The following is a 21,877-nucleotide window of genomic DNA, read 5'->3' on the forward strand; positions in this document are numbered from 1 at the left end:
GCATATTTTGAAATTTTGAAATACTAGTCAGATATATCACACTATATCTTCTGATTTCAGTAATAAATTTAGTTGTTTATATTTTCATTTCACCAAAGTTGACTTTGACCAGTTAACTGTGATTGACAAATATACACGTCATGAAGAAGTAGCAAAAATTTTGTGTGTTGACGTGTATATCCGTCATGCATATAAAACATTGAATTGAAACTATTTAAATTGAAAATTTTTAAAAACCATAATATATTCTCACCTACCAAGTTACTTAGAATATTTTGAGCCTATAAAATAAGTAGTTTTACCTTGCAATTTTTCATCCAATATCTTAGCAGCACAACCTACTCTGTGATTGACGAATATAGACGTCATGAGTTGGGATTGGGACGTCAAAAAACTTTGTGTGGAACCGTTTGATGTGAGCGCCACAGTTAACTGGTTAAAAAACACAATTGTGCAAAATTTAAATTTAAAATCACAAACCAAAAAATCTTGTACGAATTAAAGTCTTAGTCGTAACCAAATCGAATTAATTTTAAATAACAAATACATTAGATTGTACGAAAGTAAGAAGAGTATAAAGTATATTAGAGAAGTTAATACCTTTTATCCGAATTATGTAACTAGTAGACTTTACCTTTTGCAACCCATCTTTCATCCAAACACTATATATAAATATCAATTGTCCACTTCACATTAATTGTTCACTGTTGCACAGGCAAAGGATTTTCACTTCTAATGTCTGATTTCAGTTTGACGAATTCTTTGGCGACATCGTCGTTGTTCCTTTGAGAAAGGATTCGAAGTATCGTCCAGCCTGTTTCGTCCATCTGAATCCTCTTACCGAGGGTCAGCCATAGAGCGCAGGAACCGTGCTAAGAAAAATTAGGATTTCATATAAAATTTGTAATTTTATTAAACTCATCATAAAAGTGGTTGTAAGTGGTAAATCTGAACTTTGATTTTTTATAATTCGATCATTTACCGTAGGTCTATAATATTTTATTATGTTTGTTTTCACCATAAAATCTTTTATCAAAAATGATCTGATGATGATTTTCAATAGGAATGGAGAAATGGATCTTTACTAAAAATTGGTCACCACGATTTTCAAGTTAGGGGGCGTCCATTAATTTTTGTTCAACTTAGTGAGGATTTTAGGACCCCCTCTCCCTTGGTGATATTTAAAATCATTTCCCCTTCCCCATCAAACATCACGAGTATTTTAATTACGTGAAAAAATTGGAAGTTTTTAAATTTTGTTTTTTGAAAATTTTTGGATTTTTTTTAAAAAATGCAGGTAAAAAATAAATACACGTGATATCTTACTATAACCATCTCTCCCTTACGCGATATTTCGTGATTTTTTGTCAAACCTCCTGTTCCCCTAAAATCCTCATGTGATTAATGGACGCTCCCTTATATCTTTCAAAGTCTGTTCGAATTTTTGAACTCAATTAAGGATTTTTTGAGAAAACGTTAACAAAAAAATCTGATCTGATATAAAAATTCTAAAAAATGGCTCAGCATGCAGAACTAATCAACGCAAAAACTTATAGAATTTAATTAAATTTTGAAGGTCAAATATTGATCAACATATACCCATATACAATCACATATTTTTCTCAAATTTGCGGTCAAAAGATTCAGAATTTTATTGCGAAAACATAAACTTATCCAAAGAAAAAGTTAACAAAAGTACTAATAAATACTTATTTAATTTTGCAATTGATTCTATTTTCAAAATATTTTTTTTGAATATTTTTTTATATTGTAGGACCGCATTTAGAATTTTGGCAGCTTGGGGCACTAATAAAAATGCCGCCCCATCCTTGAAATTTTACTTAAATAGTTTTTATATCTCATTTTTCTAAAATTTAAATAACTATTTGATTGCAAAAAAATTATTACGCATTACATACTATAACTAGTGGTGCATGGCATCGTGCCTCAAAGCAAATTGCCTGAAGACAAAATTAGCTTTATTTGAAATTTTTTTTTTATTTTACGAATTTTTTTTGAAAATTTTGAACTTTTTCTCCAAGTAATCGCACTGCCAAGTAGTACGGTCAATTTACGCAATTAAGTTTACAAACATTTTATAATGAGCCGTAACTTGGTAAAATTGCTTAAAATACAATTACATTAGAAATCTCATAAGGTCAGAGGTCAAAACAATCAATTTTTCGCGATTTTCAGCGTCAGTTTTATCACAAAATCAACTTGGACAAAATTGTACAAAACTTATATCATTTAAGTACATATATAAAAAGTAATATTCTATTCTCGTGTTTACTACCCAAAAATGAGTTCTATATATTATTATGAGTCTCTGAAAAATATATAAGTAAAATCTTATTTTTAAAATATATTTAGAAATTATGTTAAAAATTTAAGATGCAAAAATTAACAATTTGCGGCAAACAATGGCAAGTGATAATATATTAAATAATGTATATAATAATAAAAAACAATTAGAAATAGTATTACCTCTTCCAATACTTTCTTCAGTTGCAAAACAGCAACGCCGACTAAGCGATCTTCTCGAGCAAAACAGTAGTCTCGCACACAAATGTGCAACTCGTAGTAATCCAACTGTTCTTCATTACCGATTATACTAAAAAAAATATTTTTTTTAAAACTAATACAGTTAAAGTATATGAATAATAATATTTCAGTGTAAATGTAACACAAAAGTTTTATATACAGGCATCCATCCAGTAGAAGAAAAATTAAAGAATGTCAAATTTTTTTAGCAAGTCTCCCAATTGGATATTGGAGTCTCAGTTTGACTATTTTGGACACATTTTTAAATAAAACTTCAGAACTTCATATAATGAAATTTATAAAGATTTTTTAAATGAAAGCAAGCAATTTAATATACTAGATTTTTTGCAGAAGTTAAAACTAGTAACGATCTGAAGGTTATATACAAAATGCTCAGACAATGATATATCAACAATTTAAGACATTAGGACAAACCCCTTTTTAAAAACTAAAATGCTTGAAACTGCATAACAGATGACAAGTATTAATTAGAAATTAATGCATTTAATGATGTTTTTCAATTAACAGTCGACTTACAAGTTGAAAGACTCGTTAAACTTGGGGCTCCAATTGTTGCTCTTGGATTTGGTGGCCTGTTTGCGCTTCTTGTCGGATAGGTGCGGTCCAATCAGGTTCACCTCGACGAATGGACGGAACATACCAGACGGCACATGCCACTTCAGATCATTTGCAGCCACCACTAATGAATAAAAAAAAAATAAATGGTTTGATGAGAAAAACAGATAATTATTAAACTTTTGTCTGTTTTTAGCATAGGTCTTTGAATCCACAAATCCCCCAAATCCCAATCACAAAATCCCAAAGTCATTTTTGTAATCGAATCATTTCGTTTTCAGACAGTGAATGCTTGTGACCTAACACTTTCCACTCGCGAATTCCGAGATTTATATGAATTTTCGGCGGCATCCGAGTCAAAAGGATTAATTTTGATTAAGATTTTTTTGACTTTATGGAAATGCTTAAATTTTATTAAAAAAATAGTTTATTATAATCAAGGGTTGGGATCAATTTTTTTATTTTAATTTTATTTGACACAGAATTAAAAAATACATAACACCTTATTTCCACTCTCCTATCACAAATACCTATTTTTCATATAGCTCTTTTCGATGTTTTTCATTGAATTTCAAAATATTTTCAAAATTAATCTTAGATATTGTAGACGGAAAGGTCACCATCGATAAAACTAGATGCATCAAATTATTAATTGATTTCTACATAATTTCTGACAGTACATATACAGTATAAGTACATGTATCGCGAATAGCTTGCAGAAAGAGCAATTTTACCAAAAAAGTGTAGAAATTGAATAATAAAATCTAAAGATACAACAGATTTTAAAAGGCAGCTAGATGTCATACAATCCTGTGACAAAACTGTAAATTTGTCCACAGAGTTTTTGAAATCAGACTTTATTCGCAAAGTATGGCGCAAAATTCGTAATTAAAAAATTAATGATTTACTGAAAAACGCTGAAATAATTTAGTAACATCTTGAATATTTAAATGTAACAATTCAATTTAAATGAAATCAGTTACAGATTAGGTTGACACTTGCATGGATATTAATATACCTCAGAAACTATTTATATGTGGCATGCGTTGCAGTAGGTAAAGCATCCAAATAATTTGTGTTAACTGCCCCTGTCACTTATATTTAACATATTACACATTCATAATCAGTGACTAATTTTTTTACTAAAAATTTTCTATTAAAAAAGTGCAAACCCATGTCCCTGCTGCTTGACATCAGGTTGTGCGAACCTGGTTCCTCTGTTCCAAAGGAACAATAAAAATATAAACAAAATATCATATTTTTATTCACCTTTTACTGTGATTTTATGTTCACCGGTTCCAGGATGCGTGAAAAGATCAACTTGAATTGAAATTTCACCCACACCTCCTTCCTCCGATGTAATTGTATCTAAAATTAATTAAAATTAGCATTAATAAAAAAATAATTGTTGCTCTAAAAATAATACTGTCATTTGCATAATGCTTTATAAACCGTGAGCAAAATTCTATTTATTTGTTATAAATGAATATCATGCAAAATAAATGATGATTAATTGAGTACTAGAAAATTACTAAAAAAGTTATAAATTTTGTTCTTGGCGTGTTAAGTAACATACGATTTGTGAATTACTCTATGATAAAGTGTTAATTAACATAATTTTAAAATAATGTATAATATGATTCTGTTTTGAATATAATTCGATAAATTTTTGTATATTTATTTATTTATTTATTTTTGTATATTATTATTCCATGCAAAAATATGAGATGATATTGATTATAATTAATAAAACAGGCCAATTAGCAGCTAATAAACTAATTTTATTTGCAAATATTTCTAATTGATATTAATAATAATTTATTTTTTCAGACAAAATGAAAAAACTACTTAACAAAAAAAATGCAATTATTTAGCAATAATTTTCATAGTAATTTTGAATATTTTGTGAAATTTTAAATTATTAATGTAAATATTAGTGTAATTCTGATTTTTTTTTTCTAAAATGAAATAAAAGAAAATAATGTTCTCTCAAAAATGGAATATATAGATTTTGTGTACCATAAGTGTTTAAAATATGTATAACATTGTGCAAGTAATATGAAATGCATATGAATATATTATATTGGTATGTAGATTTCAGCAACTAAAAGTGGTACGATTTTGTGACCATTATAAATAAATATATATATATATATATATATATATATATATATATATATATCTTGTTTTTTTTGTATATGGCGTTGCTGTTATTTTACATTTACTAAAACGAGTTTTGATGTTTAGTCCACAATAGTAGTGAATGTCATATAAACCCTGGAGCTTGGATTTAATGAACGTTTTATGATGCCTTGGAGACACGATGGCTGTGATGATTTCAAAATTAATGTTTCATAAATATAATACAAAATGCAACTAATTCGAAAAGCACTACTTGAATACTTGAATACTTTGCATCTCTAGATATATGCTTGATCGAAGCTAATATCAAACCAATTTAAACTAAATAAATAAGAAAAATAGAAAAATCGATTTGCACACGTGATTATTTTAAAAATCACAACTAAATATTGGTTTTGAACCATACCCATATATTGCTGGGAGATTTATTGAGAATTGGCGGAGTCATTTTTTTATTCTATTATTATTACTTAAATTTTAGTAATAATAACTCCTTTAGTAGTGAATTTGAGCATATTCCTTTTATAGCTAACTGGTTATTGACTCTGAGATTTCGACTTTTTATTCTGTTATTATTTAAAATTCCAATGTATGATACCGAGAATTGCTATTATCGCCTTCAAAATAGTATCGAAACAAAAAAACATTTTAATTAATTGGGCTACATTGAGATCATTAAGGAATACCCATAAAGTGTAAAATGTAGTTAATTCCCAAACAAATTTGCACAAACCGAGCAACACCTATTATCTACCACCGATGATAGTATATTATAAATGAGTTAAAATTTATATTTTTTTTAAAAAATCACTATAATTTAATTAGAAGTCTTTTGTAAAATACAAGTGAATTGTCGATAACTGTTATGTTATAAGTAATAAATAGAATTATATTTTTATGCTATATAGTAATAAGTTTTGTTTAGTATATCAAATTCAAAATTAACTCTTTTGCAATTAGGGCTTGATTTTGGATTTGACAGAGATCTTCGCCAAAATTACACTGCTGTACGAGCCAGCAAGCCGCCCAAAAGTATTTGTTATACAGCATATTTTAGGATTTCCCAATCATCATTAATAAAAATGTTAAATTGAAAAGTGCACTTTTTAAAATTTATTGAAAATTGACTATTGATAGGTAGGATAAGTAATTGTAAAATGAAATTTTAAAAAACATTGTTTTATGATATTGGCTCCTTGCACAAACCCTCATGACAACTAATTTAACAATAGTAAAACAATTGATGTATAATTTTTTATGGCTACTTATTCCTTTATGAAACATCAGCAAATTTTTGGTAGTATTTAGATCTTAGTCTCATTAAAATTACGTGATCGACTTTTTAAGGATTTTCGCCCCCCCCCCCTCTCTTGGTGAATTCTGGTGATATTCAAAATTACCTTCAAGTCTCCCACAAAACGTCACGTGTATTTTTAGTTTCGAGAAAAAAAGTAAAATTTTTAATTTTATTTGAAAATGTTTGGATTTTTTTTTAAAAATCTGGTAAAAATAAATACTCGTGATATCTTATAATACCCCCGTGTCCTCCACGTGATTAAACCCCCCCTTAGAATGACTAAATCAAATACCAACCTAGATAGTCCAGTCATTTAAACTTAAATTAGGTAAGAGTTTCGGAATTCGAGATACCCAGCTGTAAATCTGTAAATACTTGTATATTGACACTAAAAAGTTGTCTCAAAACCTACATATGGTAGGGTGTACGCAAAATATATAGGTTTTGAGACAACTTTTAAGTGTCAATATTCAAGTATTTACAGACTTACAGCTGGGTATCTCGATTTCCGAGGTGAACTTACTATAATGACTGGACACTAGACGTCCGGGTATGGAAATCGATAAAATTGATCCGTGTGCAAATCGACATTTACCAAAACCAAATCTACAGAAAAAATCAAGCTGATAAAATTGTATGAATCTTCGTCATCTAAATGAGCCAAAATCCATCTATCCATCCATCCACCAGATCAGTGTAGTGTGCCTTCTCTACCTTGTCTCTGTTGTTGTTGTTGTTGTTGTTGTTGGGCGCTGTCGGAAATTTCCGATTCTCTTCGCTTTTTGGCTTTGAGCGGCTCTTCTAGGCCCTCGAGGCCGTCCTCGTCGTGTTCCAGCGATATAGAACGCTGACGCATTTTGTCGCTTAGCGGTACTTTACGATGCAACACACAAACAACAATGACAGACATCAGACATCTCATCAAGACAAATCGGATTTATAATCAAATCAAATCGAATCGAATCGATTCAAATTCTGATTCTGATCATACATATATTAAAAATTAAGTACATATGGTATATATGATGCGTATAAGAACCGTTGACGTATCAGCTTCGACTTGTGTGAGTAAGCGAATGAAATTTGAGTAATATCATTAGTTGGCGATATATAAGTTTAAATCATAGACAATACACTACATGGACTGCTAGTCCTCATATGTTTTTCGTTGTATGTAGTGCTCGAACATAGATGGGTATGTGACGTCACATGCCTGAGCGAACATTGCCGACGACAATCGCGGACTCTCCCGATTTATCAAATGTCATATGTCCTATGTTAATATTCCGTGCCTAACATAGGCCTTTGCATATATAAATCGATTCTAACAGGTGGATTTGATTTTATGTACATTTATTTCACAGGGAAAATATTATTAATGTCATTTCTTACAAAATTACCAGCCATCACAATTGCCGTTATATTATTAGAATAAAACATATGACATATGACATTTAGTCAATCGGGAGAATCCGCGACTGTCGTCGGAAACGTTCGCTCAGACATGTGACGTCATATACTCTTCTATGTTTGAGCACTTGTTTTGCGCTCGACTAGCAGTCCATGTAATATAAAGTCTATGGTTTAAATACACATTTGAGTAATAACTATAAATGAGACATTGTACTAATAAAAAATACAGGTAAGCAATTAACTTATTAGCGGACAGTAAAAGTTTCAGCAAGGTACAAAAACTGACAGTCATTTTATTTTTAAATTGATTGTGATATTCTAAATTTTGTTAAACACCTTATTGTAAGAGCCATTTATCATATTTTAATCGTTTCATACAATAAATGCTATAGCATCCACGTCAAGTATTACGCTTCTATTGCTTGCCCAAGCTAGTTAGTGACTACGGGTAAAGATGAGATAATACGAAAATACCTAAAGAATCAGTTAGTCATTACCTTGACAGGTATAATAATTACAAAAACGTAAGGTTATATCAAATTAAAAATAAAAGAAATGACTTTAAAATTTGAATGCTATAGCATTCATGTTATTTTGCATTACAATGAAAATTGATGCTGTAACATTCACGTCCCCGAACGTGTTAACATAAGTTTACCTTATTTCCTCTCTTGAAAAAAAATAAAACATTTAATTATCCTCCTAATTAGAGTTTATTATATAAAAAATATACCACAGCGTTTCTTACGACAACAAGTATCATCATAAACAAATATAATTTAAATTTATCTTATTACAAATGGTACAGCTAACGTGTTATCAGCTAAAAACGGCTTATTATATACAAATACCTGATAAAAATCTAGATTCAATAGAGTACATTTGACATTCATATTGCTTTATTATCTCGAAAACACATGTTCGTAAAGAATAAGTGAGCACATATTTATCTTGTGTGTTTATGAAACAATATTACGAACTTGCAATCTCATTAGAAAATATAAAAAATATTTGTTTCTCGTATCAACAAAACTATTCAAATTTCAACTTTAACAAGAGATGATTAGCTTTAGAAATTTACAATTCATAAATAATTTCGATACTTTATTAGGGTGGGTCAAATTGTATGCTTATTGTGGGCCTACGGGTTATGCAGATGACGTGGATGCTATAGCATTCATCGCATATAGCAATTAAAATATGATAATAGGACTACCCAATTAAACAGTGTTTCATCAAATTTCGAATATCACAACCAATTTAAAAATAAAATTACTGTCAGTTTTTTACTTCGCTGAAACTGTTACTGTCCGCAGCATTTGCATAAAATTAATAAATTTGTATTTATTTTTAATTTTTTAGCACATTTTTTTATTTATTTGAATTAATTTTTTATATTTTAGTCCAATAATTTGGTTATCATTCCAATAACGGGTGTACTTAAACTTATCTTCTTCTTTCACAGTTTTTAAAAAAAATATTTAAAATTGAAATTAATTTGAAAAATCTATTTTCATTTGAAACTTTATATCCAAATTTACTTTTAGAGCAATTTATAAAACTTTTGAAAAACATTAATTATTTCAAAAATTAAAAATGTAGTTTTTTTAGAAGAACAATATCCTATTGTTATATCACAAAACATTTCGTTTTACATTTTTAGCGGGATGGTATTGACTTTCGTTTCAATTTTAAATACAGTGCCAACAATTTTTGGAAATCAAATTTGCAAAAATTATAGATAAATTTATTATTATCAACATACCTTCATTATTTTGCGAAGTGACAAACGTTTTAATCAAAGTATCCGTCGTTTGTGTATATAATGACAAGGCATATCGTAAACTCTGCAATTCTGCACTTTTTTCCAGGAAGGTCTTTTTGAGGCCGTTTCCTCCTGCATGGAAATATTGTTTGATCGTGTCCAGGGCCACGTCTAGGACCGCACATTGTTTCGGCGAAAGATTCTTTTCCACCTAGAAAGGAAATAATTAAAATTGTGGACAGTAATTGCGCCTGGGTCGAGCAACTTAGAAGGCTCTTATGTAGAATTGTAAGAGACAGAATATATAGAATTAAAAAGTATAATTCAGCACTTTTAAATTTGCTGATGAAGCATCTTCATACGATATAATAATACATTTGATATAAATATTTTAATACTAGAAAAATAAAATAAATTATTAGGGAAGTATCACATTAGGCACTCAAAGACTGCTGAAGTTGAAAGAGCATAGATAGCATAAGCAAATAATTGATGATAAACCTGAAAATTATAATAAACCTTCAAATTTAGACAAATATGAAAATTTCATAGATTTTGAAAAAACATCTTTTATCTAATTAAGCTTCCAAAGTCTGTTCAAAGCTAATAATATCATAATTATTACTTAAAATTAAGTTACAGTGTTAATATGAATTTAATGAGGCGGATAAACGAAATACATTTTATTGCTAAGACTGATATAATTATTGCTTAATTTTTCACCTCTTTTGATATATCCATAACTCCACTCAAAGCATTTTTAACATCTTGTTTACCGGCCATATGATTCTTAAACAATCTACCCATATCTTCAATCTTTGCATTTGCAGCCAAATTTTTAGCATTGTCCGTGAAGTTTTTGAACAATATCTGAAATAAATAATAATATTAATAATTATATAACATAAAACTTATCAAAAAATAAAATAAAAATATTAAGAGCTAAATTAATAAGTTGATTCTAAAGTAAGTCTGTAACGGCCTGTCTTCACATACAAGCAGAGTTTACGTAAATTAGCATTTTATTTTTTGATCATGTGGTGTGTTTTTTTAATTTGTTATAATGTAGTAATTTATGTGACGTGTAAATTTTATATTTATTTTCAAAACAAATTGTTAGTTTTTGTAGCTCTTGTTCTTGTAGAGAGGCTGCTACAGTACTCCCCTCAAAGGAAAAAAGACAATTTTTTAAGTCAAATGATATTTTGAGTTAAAATTAAGCGAACAACATTTATTTTAAAATGAGTAGATCAATATAGTATTGTGATGATATTTTGTGCCATAATAATAAAATATATGTAAAATTTATAAATTTATATTTTTGTTTCCAAGCAAATCGATAATTTTCGTATCTTGCTTCTGACCTTGTAAAAAATAGCTTCTACATATCTATTAATTATTATAACATTATTATTAAAATGTTTTTTATAAGAATATATAAAGAAAAGTAAAATCAGAACAAAAATATATAATAAAAAAGTTATGAAAACCAATTAGATAAGAATGAGAACGAACTCAGTTTAGGTACTTATACAATTATTTAAGTATTTGGTAGATACTATGCATAATATTTAAATGATCAAAATGAGTAAAAGATACGAAATCTAACTCCTAATTTAAACTTAAACTCAATAAAAACTTGTAATTAATTTAAAATCAACAACGAGCTTCCTTCAGATTGGATCCCCTATCATCAATTTGGCTTTAGACGTGAACATTCGACCACACAACAAGTTCACAGGGTTATTGATACTGTACATAAGTCATTTGAAAATAAGCAATTTTGTAGTGGTGTCTTCCTGGATGTTCGACAAGCATTCGATAAAGTTTGGCACCCAGGACTTTTATATAAAATAAAAACATACCTTCCAACCAGGTATTATGGGATTTTAAAATCCTATCTACAAGATAGGATTTTTCAAGTGAAAGTAAATCAAGTAACATCTGATTTTCACAAAATAATGTCAGGAGTTCCACAAGGTAGTATTTTTGGACCCTTCTTATATGTTTTATACACAAAGGACCTCCCATTACTTGAAAATCTGACAATTGCTACATTCGCTGACGATATTGCCATACTAAGCAGTAATCACAGTGCTGATCAAGCTTCCCGACAAACGCAAGAACTTATCAATAAACTACAAATGTGGCTTGCTAAATGGAAGATTTGCATAAATGAAACCAAATCAGTTCATATTACATTTACCCTGAGAGAGGGTACGTGTCCTCCAATTTTTTTAAATAACGTCCAGATTCCGAAACAGAACATAGTGAAATATCTTGGTCTCCATTTAGATAGCAGACTTACTTGGAAAAGCCATATAAAAAGAAAAAGCAGCAAATAATAATCAAAAAGAAAGAATTTGATTGGCTACTGCGTAAAAAGTCGAAGCTCTCTGTCGAAAATAAGTTGCTGCTATATAAATCGATTATTAAACCAATCTGGAGCTACGGAATTGAGCTCTGGGGATGTGCTTACAAATCTAATGTAGCTATAATGCAGAGAACTCAATCAAAAATTTTACGTACAATTCTTAATTCTCCGTGGTACGTGACAAATGAAACCATTCACAGCGACCTCAACATGAAAACGGTGCAATTAACGTTGAAAGAAGTTAAGGAAAAATATAAGCGCAAACTGGACGCACATTTGAACCCTTCTATAGTTGACATTACTCAACCATTTGGCATTAGGAGGTTGAAACGACAATGGCCCTTAGACTTAGTCTTAGATTAGGTCTAATATGTCATATTAATTGTAAAACTGAGAAGTTGTCATTGGAGTTCTTCTTAGGCATCACTCATAAATGTTGTCATTTTAGCTCATAGGAATCTTTATGTATTTTTGATTGCTAAATAAAACTGAGTTAAAAAAAAAAAAAAAAAAAATTGTTTTTGACAAAGATATCATATTCTTTTTAAATACAAAATTAGATAAAACTATTTTTTACCGTTTTATCAGTCATCGGCGGCAAAACAACAGTCTTCTCTAATATCCTCATAACAATTTTCCAAAGTTCCTTCAAAAGCCTCTTCAGGACCGTCTTCTCACAAGATTGTGCGTATAATGTTAGTGAGCCATCCAAAAGATCCATCAATGGCCTGTAATAAATATTTTATAAGGAATTAGGAATAATATTGATTTAATTACTATTTAAATAATTTAATACCTTAAAACTTCATCAGCTTCAACAGCAACTGTGTGCCTTACTTGAGGGTTATTTAGAGCAACTGTTCCGCCGCCTTTTATTGCCAGCAACATATCACCTAGTTCTTTCACGCTCACAGTAATTCGAGGCTCAAGACTGAAAAAATATCAAGTTGATATAGCATAAAAATATTTTAAAGTAAATACTTTTCCAATATCTATGAACTTTCAGAGAAAATGAAAAAGTCAACACAAACAAAATAAATGGAACGCTAAAGAAGATACTAATATAAGCACTTCAGTATTGTGTGTCAAAAATCTTATGATGATAAAATAGTTCTTAAAAAGCATATGGATCGGTCTTTTACAAATCGTACGGATTTGGTGAAAAATGTGACATTTTAGAATTGATATATATTATGATTATATTATAAAGATTTCCAAATATTTATTACCTCTTAGCAAATTGCACAGCCAGTTCATCTAGAGCGCCGTTCAAGTTGGCTTGCAAATCGTTCAGGATACTTGCAGCATCTTGTTCTAATTTTTCGCCGCCCATGGACTCAAACATTTTTTGTAATTGTACCCTTAATTGCTGTATATTGTTCATCAATATACATGCCTGAAAAAATCATATAGTAAATTAAGAATGATACAAAGTAAAATATTTATCAAAGGTTTCATATAAATTATAAAAAATAGTTCCAGTAGTTAACATGATTTTGGTATTTTGAAAATATATTTTTTGTAGGATAATATGGCCAAATATCTTAAGTGAAAGCATTATGATTTAACCGAGATTTGAAAAACTATACCTCAAAAGAAAAAAAAAAGAAATTAAAAATATATTTAAAAATTGACAATTGCACTACAATTACTTCTATAAAACTAACAATTACGATAATTATAAACTATAAATTGAAATTCTCAATAAAGTGATAAATATTGTCTAGAGGCGACACTCGTACACACACGCCGTCAAGTGGATGTCATATATCCTAGTTCATTATGTTATTATACAAATGTGATAATACAAAAATTAAATTTGCACTGATAATGCAATAAAACAATTTTGAAACTATAATATTATTTACTAAAGTCAATATGAAGATATTTTGCCTAAGGTTTTATAATTGTATAAAATACCGTTTGCAAATAAAATAATTTAAAGCAATTTTTTTGGAATAAAATTGATCAAATTCTTCATTATTTAATATAATTTATTTTGTGATGGTGGTGATAGAACTTAATTAAATTATACGTTTCGGCACTTGATGTGCATCATCATTCAGGAATCTGGTATGCTATTCATAAAGCAAATTAACAATAATGAAAAACTAAAGATGAACTCGAAGTTAATTCGCAAAGATCTAGAAAACTTGTGATTAAAAATTTAAAAAGAAAGATGATTATGAAGACAATTTTGAAAATAAGAATACTTGTGCTGATTTAGAAATCCAAAATATTGCGAAAAACTAAAAATATCACTAAATGGAAAAATTGATAAAAAATGGAAACTTGTTGGAACAAACGTGCTACATCTTTTCTCTCTGAACCCTATGTCAAAAACAGTATAGTTTAGCTGTTATAGCGACTGCCTGAAGTTTCAACATTGAAAAAGTTCTCAAATAAACAAGATGTTAATATAATTAATTACATAATGCATAATGTAATGTTATGTAATACATGCATAATGTGCATGTAATAACATAACATTCAAGTCCAAACCAAACAACAATGATAATCCTTTACCATCGCATGTCTACTACTCACTATTCTTTCCTCCTTCAAATGCTCCGGGAATTCCTTCTTGACGATATCCGCGTAGGCGATCAGCACCTTGACTATCGTCTTGGCGAATCTCTTCATATATCTCTTCCAAATCTCCGGATCGGGGCATTCCAGTTTCGAGACGACGTCGAAGCATTGCGTGAGTTGCGTGAATACGTCGACCACGCTGTTGGAAAACAGTGCGTGCTCGCTGCTCTTTTGGAACTGTTGACAAGAGGTGTAATCGATTTATTGTTTGTTTGTTTAGGGAGGAAAAGGACGAGGAGTAATTTGATATAGATATACATTTTATAAACATTAAAAACCAGAGGGCTTTTTAGAATTAAATATTTTTTTAACCAGTTAACTGTGGAGCTCATAAGGCTCGTGACGTGTATATTTGTCAATCACAATGTAAGTTGGGCTGCTAAGATAACAGATTAAGTTATTACTTAAGGTGAGCATATTTTTTGCATGAAATTCGGGACGGATTAGAATGTGCGTGAGAGCGGGGGCGAGGGGAGTGTTGGCGAGCAAAAAACTTATATGCACATTTATAAATATACTAATAATAATTTACGGTTCACATTTTGTAGTTGAAATATATTTAAAAATATATTGGCAATCAAAACATTTTTAAAAATCCGGGACAATCCGGGGCAAAACACCTAAAACCGGGACAAATTTTGCTTTTAGAAAAAGCCGGGTCGCAAGTTGGAAAATCGGGACTGTCCCGGCTAATCCGGGACGTATGGTCACCTTATATTATTACATTATACTTCTTTATTTACGTAAACATATATTACTAAAGTAACCATATTTTTTAAGTCAAAACCGAGACCGAGTCGACAATTTTTAGTTATAGTAATCCGGGGCAGAAGGGAGGGGGGTATGTTCAATAACATAAATATGATTTTACATACAAACTTTAAGTATAGAATGAAAGGTTTTTTAATGAATCAATTTGTTTTTAAATTAGAATTATGGGCTTCTGGTAAGAACGTAACTAATCAGTTATATATTATACTCATCTACTACTTATGATGTTTAAACTTATATTTTTCGATCCATATGTTTTTTTTGTTTCCGAGCCTTGTATAAAATAAAATTTTATTCATTTCTCTCCATAATTAACTTAAAAAATTAGTACTTGTGCCAGATAGTCAAAAAGAGTATCTGCTTAATTTTTGCGAATTTTTATGAAATTTCATTGAATTGGAGTTGGAATTTATTAATGGCTATTTTAACCCGTCTTTGGATTTTTGCATTCAGTAATTTTTTTCATTTATATCATATTGTTCCATATAAGCAATCTCATTTCATATATCATTTTCAGATATTTGATAGGTAGTTATAATTTTAATATCAAGTACTTAGAAAGATTCAATTTAAACCCATACTTTTCGAAAACCCGGGGCAATCAAAGACAAAAGATTTAAATTCGAGGCAGATGTTGCTCTTAGTAAAACACGGGACACAAGGTAAAAATCCGGAAATCCGGCCAAATCTTTACGGCCAAATCTTTACGTATGGTCACCTTAAGATTACGTAGGTGTGTGTATTATGAGAATAGTTTTTTATGAACAGCAAAATAAAGGATCAAAATGAACAGTTTAAAATGTTATTTAAATAGCTAAATCTTAATTCTCATAGATTAAGAATATTATTTTTACTTCGGGAAGTTAGTGCTACTTGCATTAAGATAAAATGCCACTTAGAGCTACTTATTTTATACAGTAATAGCCTCAAAATATTCAAAAAAATTTGACATATTAGAATGTATTGTTTTTTCAAAAGTTGCCATTCAATTAGCAAATGGATACACTTTCATAAGCATGGTAAATATACACGTCAATACACAAAATTTTGCTACGTCCCTATGAAGAGCATATTTGTCAATCACTGGTTAACATTTCAGTAACTTTGCTGTTACTAATTCTGTACGAAGACATACTTTCATTAATTTCTGCAATAATATTTAAACGTGTTTTCATTTATTTTATTTTGCCAAATAAAAGCTCTAGAAATATTGTTCCTAACAGATATGCTTCAAACTTTTGGGTTATATTTTGGCGAAGAGTTCCAAACCGATTCCAAAATTATTAAATTATACCAATATCGGAGGGCAATCTCAATAAGAATCCTTAATATTAATTCTCCGAATTGTTTAAGAATTGGGAAATTTATATGAAATTGACTTACGCAATCTTTCTTATCCCTATTGAAAGCTCCATGTAAGTATTCTAATGAAACATCGTCGTTTTCGTTTAACCATTGCATGACAAAAGGTTCGAACCAGGCAGGATAATCAGGAACAGCTCCTTTATAAGGCGGTACATCGGTGACGTAGTTGGTATGTAACCATTTCACCTGAAAAAGAAACAAAACTTAGTGATTATCACTTTTAATAATTTATTATTTTCATATAGTTTTATTGTATTTATTGCAGCAATCTATCTAAAATATATTCTAACATTTCAGACATGAAGGGAGAAGGATACTTGGTCATTACCAGCTCTTTTAGATTTTAGATAATAATAATAATAAGTAATTCAAATGATACTGAAAAAATATCATATGAAGATATCTATATTCATATATAAGACTTTTGAATGAATTTTAAAACTTCTGTATCGGAACTATATTAGTTCAACTTTAATAAATTTTTCTTAAATTGCTGATAAACCAATTTATCGATCGGTAGAGTCAGTGACTAAACTTACCTTGAAATGTAAATTCATGTATGCCGAAGATTTGCATAACCTATGTTGCTCGTGTTCTTCTAATGCATATTTCATATCCACAGCAAAAAGTCCCCACATGGTGGCGGCCGATAACTGAAAAATTTAAATAACCAGTTTACTCAATTGTTGTTTTTTGTATTTTCTATTAATTTTAAATGTTATATTAAATTTCCATTGACATTAAAATTTACACAACATATAAATACAATGAAGATGTAAAAATATATATTCAAACACTTTACTAGTTTATTATTATTTTATTACCTGGCCAATATTCAGTTCCTGTGGAAATTGGTTCAAAACCGGCGCATAACTATTTTTATCCTCTTCAATAACACTCACAATAAGAGCAATCAATTTATGCCAAAAATCTACACTATCCAACCTAGGATCCATCCTAGCATCCTCGGCATCTCGTTTCGCTTCATTAGGATCGACTTGGAATTCTCTATTATACAATTCATAACAATTCTCGAAAAGGAACTGATATGTAGACCTAAGGCAAGCTTTAACACAATCTTTAACAACGGTGCTAGCCCTTGGAGGACTCGATAATTCTTGAACTTTCATTCGGAAGAAGGTAATACTGGTGAGGAGATCTACAGTGGATTTGAGATCCATGAGTTTTTCGTTGCTAGATGCGGGGAAATTGTTTCTGTACATTGAAAGATCGATTCGTAAGGAGTTGTGGAGTTGGTCGAGGAGTTTGACGAACTTCTCTTTCTGGAAATGAAAGAAATATGTGAAATGAGGTGATAAATTTGTTTATATAGTGTAACTTACGCCAAAATTCGAGGCGGCAAATCTATCGCTAGCCGATACCGCGGAACTAGCCGTCGTATGTGCGTAATATGCGTTAATATTTGCTAGAAGAGTTGACATCACAGCCGGCACACCAGGACACAGATACTTCGTCGATAAACAATGGAAATGCCTAAAATTAGAAAACAAAATTTAGAATTTTATATAAAACACTCAGATTTACATTAGTTATCTATTCTAATGGATCAAATCACATAGTGGAACACAACATCATGATAAACGAGCCAAAGAGAAAAATGTTATTATTGGCTGTCTTTGGAGCATGTTATAATGTACTGCAAAGCTCGAATATGGGAAAACATAACATTTACTTAAAGAAAAGTATTATAGAATTGAGCAACCGGAGTATTTACAATATAATGGTATAGACAACTTAGAAATGGAACAACAACAAAAATGTGTAGATTAATGGACCGATTTTGCCGCATAACAGATAAATTTTATGGCAAAGCTATGTTATGAAAAACTGTCCATACTACTTCGTTCTAAATATTGACAAAAGCAATGTGGTTGCTGTGCAGTCAGGCGATTTTCTCAGGTTGTCAGATAGAAAACCTAACCTAGAAACTGCACAAATGTCAAAAAAACAATCTTAGGTAACAGGGTCTTTCTGGCTCAGCTTCATAACATACGAGAGACGTTACAGTTTAAGTGTAAAACGCCTGAATGAACAGTACATACATGACTGTTTGGCAGTATGATTCAGTAGCATAATGTATGGAAGTTGGAGCATAACATTGCCTTGCCATAACATTGGTCTGTTGTGCGGCAGAATCGGTCCATAAGATTCAATTAGGGATATGATTCATTTTACATCTCTATAAAATAAAATAAAATCATCATATGGAAAATTTGAAGCGAATGCTCAGCATCCCAGATTTTAAAGTGCAAAAAATATAATTCAAAGATACAAATAAGAAATACAAATTAAATATTGAGAAGATTTTTATCTTTATTTTATTAGCTTATTTTATTAAAAAATGTCAATGTATTTAAAATTATTTATCATTACATAGATGAGTGTTTAATTTATATATACAAGTATATAATGACAAGTATATAATTCGATAAGAACTTGATAACTAAACACGTTAATTGCCACGGTAATATCAGAAATTTTTCTCAGGAGCCATGTGAACTTTATTAGATAATTTAGTTTAAAATGTATCAAGGAAACTTAGCGGCCAATTTTATGGTAAAATAGACCTTAACATAGGGTTGCCTTCACAACGCACATTTTTCATGAAAAATGTGCACTAAAAACAGCCAAAATGCCAAACTATGTATTTTCTATGCAGTCAGGCGTTTTAGATATCAAAAAAGGAATACTATCATAACTGCATCTTCATGATGTGAATTTATAACACAAACGTGAACTTAAGTGTTGTGTGTGAAACATTTTGACAGTTTTTAGTACCATTTTGTAGGAAAAAATGGCGTAACATTGCGATGCCATAACAAAGCAATGTTAAGCTAAATTTTACCCAAGAATTGCCCCATTAATGTAACAAAAATTTGTTTCTGCAAAATTTCTGGAATAACACTATTTTTTATGTCATACATACATATGACTGATAAAGCCCTACATTACTTTTTTTTCTCGGCAAGCCGTATCAGTCTTGAATGTCTGATGCATTTTTTGAACAAAATTTTCAGGATTTGTTCCCAATAGGTTAAATTTTTGAAACTTACTATAAATGTATCGTTTGTGTCGGACATCTATAATTGATGTGGCCTTTTGCCAATATATGTCATGTATGTCATACATATAATACTGACATGGCTCTTATTAACAGATATGGCGATTAATGTGTCAGAGAAAAACTTGTTAAAAATCTAATTTAGAATAGTTTTCTTCTACTCACGTCATAGCCTGGTAAATAGATTCAATTCCATATCGCATAGCAAATTCGTCCACGATTTCTTCAGGAGCTTCGTCGAAATAAACCTTCCATGCTTCGTCTCCCTTGGCGGTTGGTAAACTAACGATTCCGCCATTCGTTTCGCAGAGGGAATGAAACAAATTTTCGTGCAGACAAGTGTATTGGACGTGGTAAGGAGCTACTTTTTCTTCGCCTTTAATTTCAACAGATATGTGCAGGCGAATGGCACCAGACACAGCCGATTTGTCAGTTCGTTTCTCCAAGTTATACCAGACGTCCATCTCGCCTGACAGGGTACGGACCTGGGGAAGAAGACAATTTTAGAGTTGAATATTTAATAAATTAATTATATATTTAATAAATGTCAAGGACACTTATTTGTATTGTTCTGATGAATCTAAAATAAAAGATTAAAAATCTGTGATGGAGTTTCAATTACTACATGCCCAAAAAACGCAATCTAAATTCCCTTCCAAAACCTTTGTAATTAAAAAATACACGTCGCTTGCAAAAATGTAACAACTGCCGTAAAAAATAAAAGACAGATTTCCATCCAAAACCCATCTCTATTGTGCTTTCGGAAAAAATAATATATCGTACTCACCTCGATGATTGTTTGTCCCAAAAAGTCATCCGATTCTCTCGTCAGCTTTTGCCGGAGCTTCGATTTCAAATCATTGTCTTCATCCCACACACGCACTTTTATTCGGTCGGATGAATTGTGGCATTCACTGAAAAATGATGAATGGAATACAATATATTGAAAATAAAATTATTCAAAATTTTAATTATTATTTCGTTCAATGGTAAAATACCGTGCATTGTCTGAACTGACACTCAAAAATATTAAAAGTCAAAGAAATTAATTCATAGTTTTATGTTAATCTTTTTGTCCATGCTAGTCGAACAAAAGAATTAAATTGACCGGAGGAAAACCAAAATTAGTTCTCAAAGTTCAAAAGTATTAAAAATCAAAAATTTTAATATATTGTAGATATAACTTTTGGTACACGTTGTTCGACGAAAATCCTGGAATATGACTTACCTAAAATTGCATTAATCATTCAAAAATATTATTAAGTATGGAAAATCACAAATTTTAATGCAAAATGATTTTGTTAGTTTTTAGTCCATGTTTGGATAAAGAAATGAATTTCTCCGCAAATAGATTACCTAAAATGACAATAATCATTCAAAAGTGTAAAAAATTAATTATTTTATTGCATAAAAATTGGTTAATTTTGGTTTATATTATTTTTGTAAATGCGTTATATTTCATGTATTTTTGAAGTATAACTTCTTTAGATGCGACTAGGTTGTAAATCCGTACAAATGCCACGGAAGTGCGTTACGAAGTAGGTCGATTGTGATTAGTCGTCGCGTATGTGAATAGAGATCTGTCGTTGTATGCGTACCGATATCACAAGGAAATCGGCATAGATAAATAAACATTTTAAAATACATCGTAGTACAAATCTTGATTTAATGAAAAAGTGAAAATAATAAAACAAATTAAACATTTGTGCCGTGTACTAAACGTAAGTTTATTGATTAGAAATTATTTCTATATTATTCTAGTTTCTATAAATCTTTGAAGTTTGAAATTTCTAAACACTAATTACAATGACAAACCGATCATGTAATTTTTGAAGTATGACTTTAATTACATTATTGTTTTTAAATATTATAAGTATTTTTAATGCTATTATAAATATATAATTTAAAAATTTATTATCATATAAATGTGCATAATGTTTGACACTAATAAATGTG

General features: G+C 29.9%; 1 protein-coding gene across 1 annotated transcript; it reads right to left on the minus strand.

Annotated features, from left to right (window-relative positions):
* Positions 1–302: 302 nt before the first annotated feature.
* Positions 303–20,835, minus strand: LOC113364250 (protein unc-13 homolog B-like; the record flags this gene model as incomplete). Its single annotated transcript, XM_026606740.1, has 18 exons — positions 303–432; positions 714–872; positions 2,488–2,614; positions 3,082–3,244; positions 4,390–4,488; positions 7,274–7,432; positions 9,738–9,948; positions 10,461–10,607; positions 12,689–12,839; positions 12,908–13,042; positions 13,341–13,507; positions 14,659–14,880; positions 16,858–17,025; positions 17,379–17,492; positions 17,664–18,122; positions 18,183–18,333; positions 20,087–20,406; positions 20,709–20,835. Coding segments are annotated over 18 exons (3,209 nt in total), but the record flags the coding sequence as incomplete, so codon positions are not given.
* Positions 20,836–21,877: the final 1,042 nt, after the last annotated feature.

This window comes from Ctenocephalides felis, unplaced genomic scaffold (genome assembly GCF_003426905.1).
Source record: "Ctenocephalides felis isolate EL2017-DRISC unplaced genomic scaffold, ASM342690v1 CF-g0.4_SCAFFOLD_00394, whole genome shotgun sequence".
NCBI lineage: Eukaryota > Metazoa > Arthropoda > Insecta > Siphonaptera > Pulicidae > Ctenocephalides > Ctenocephalides felis.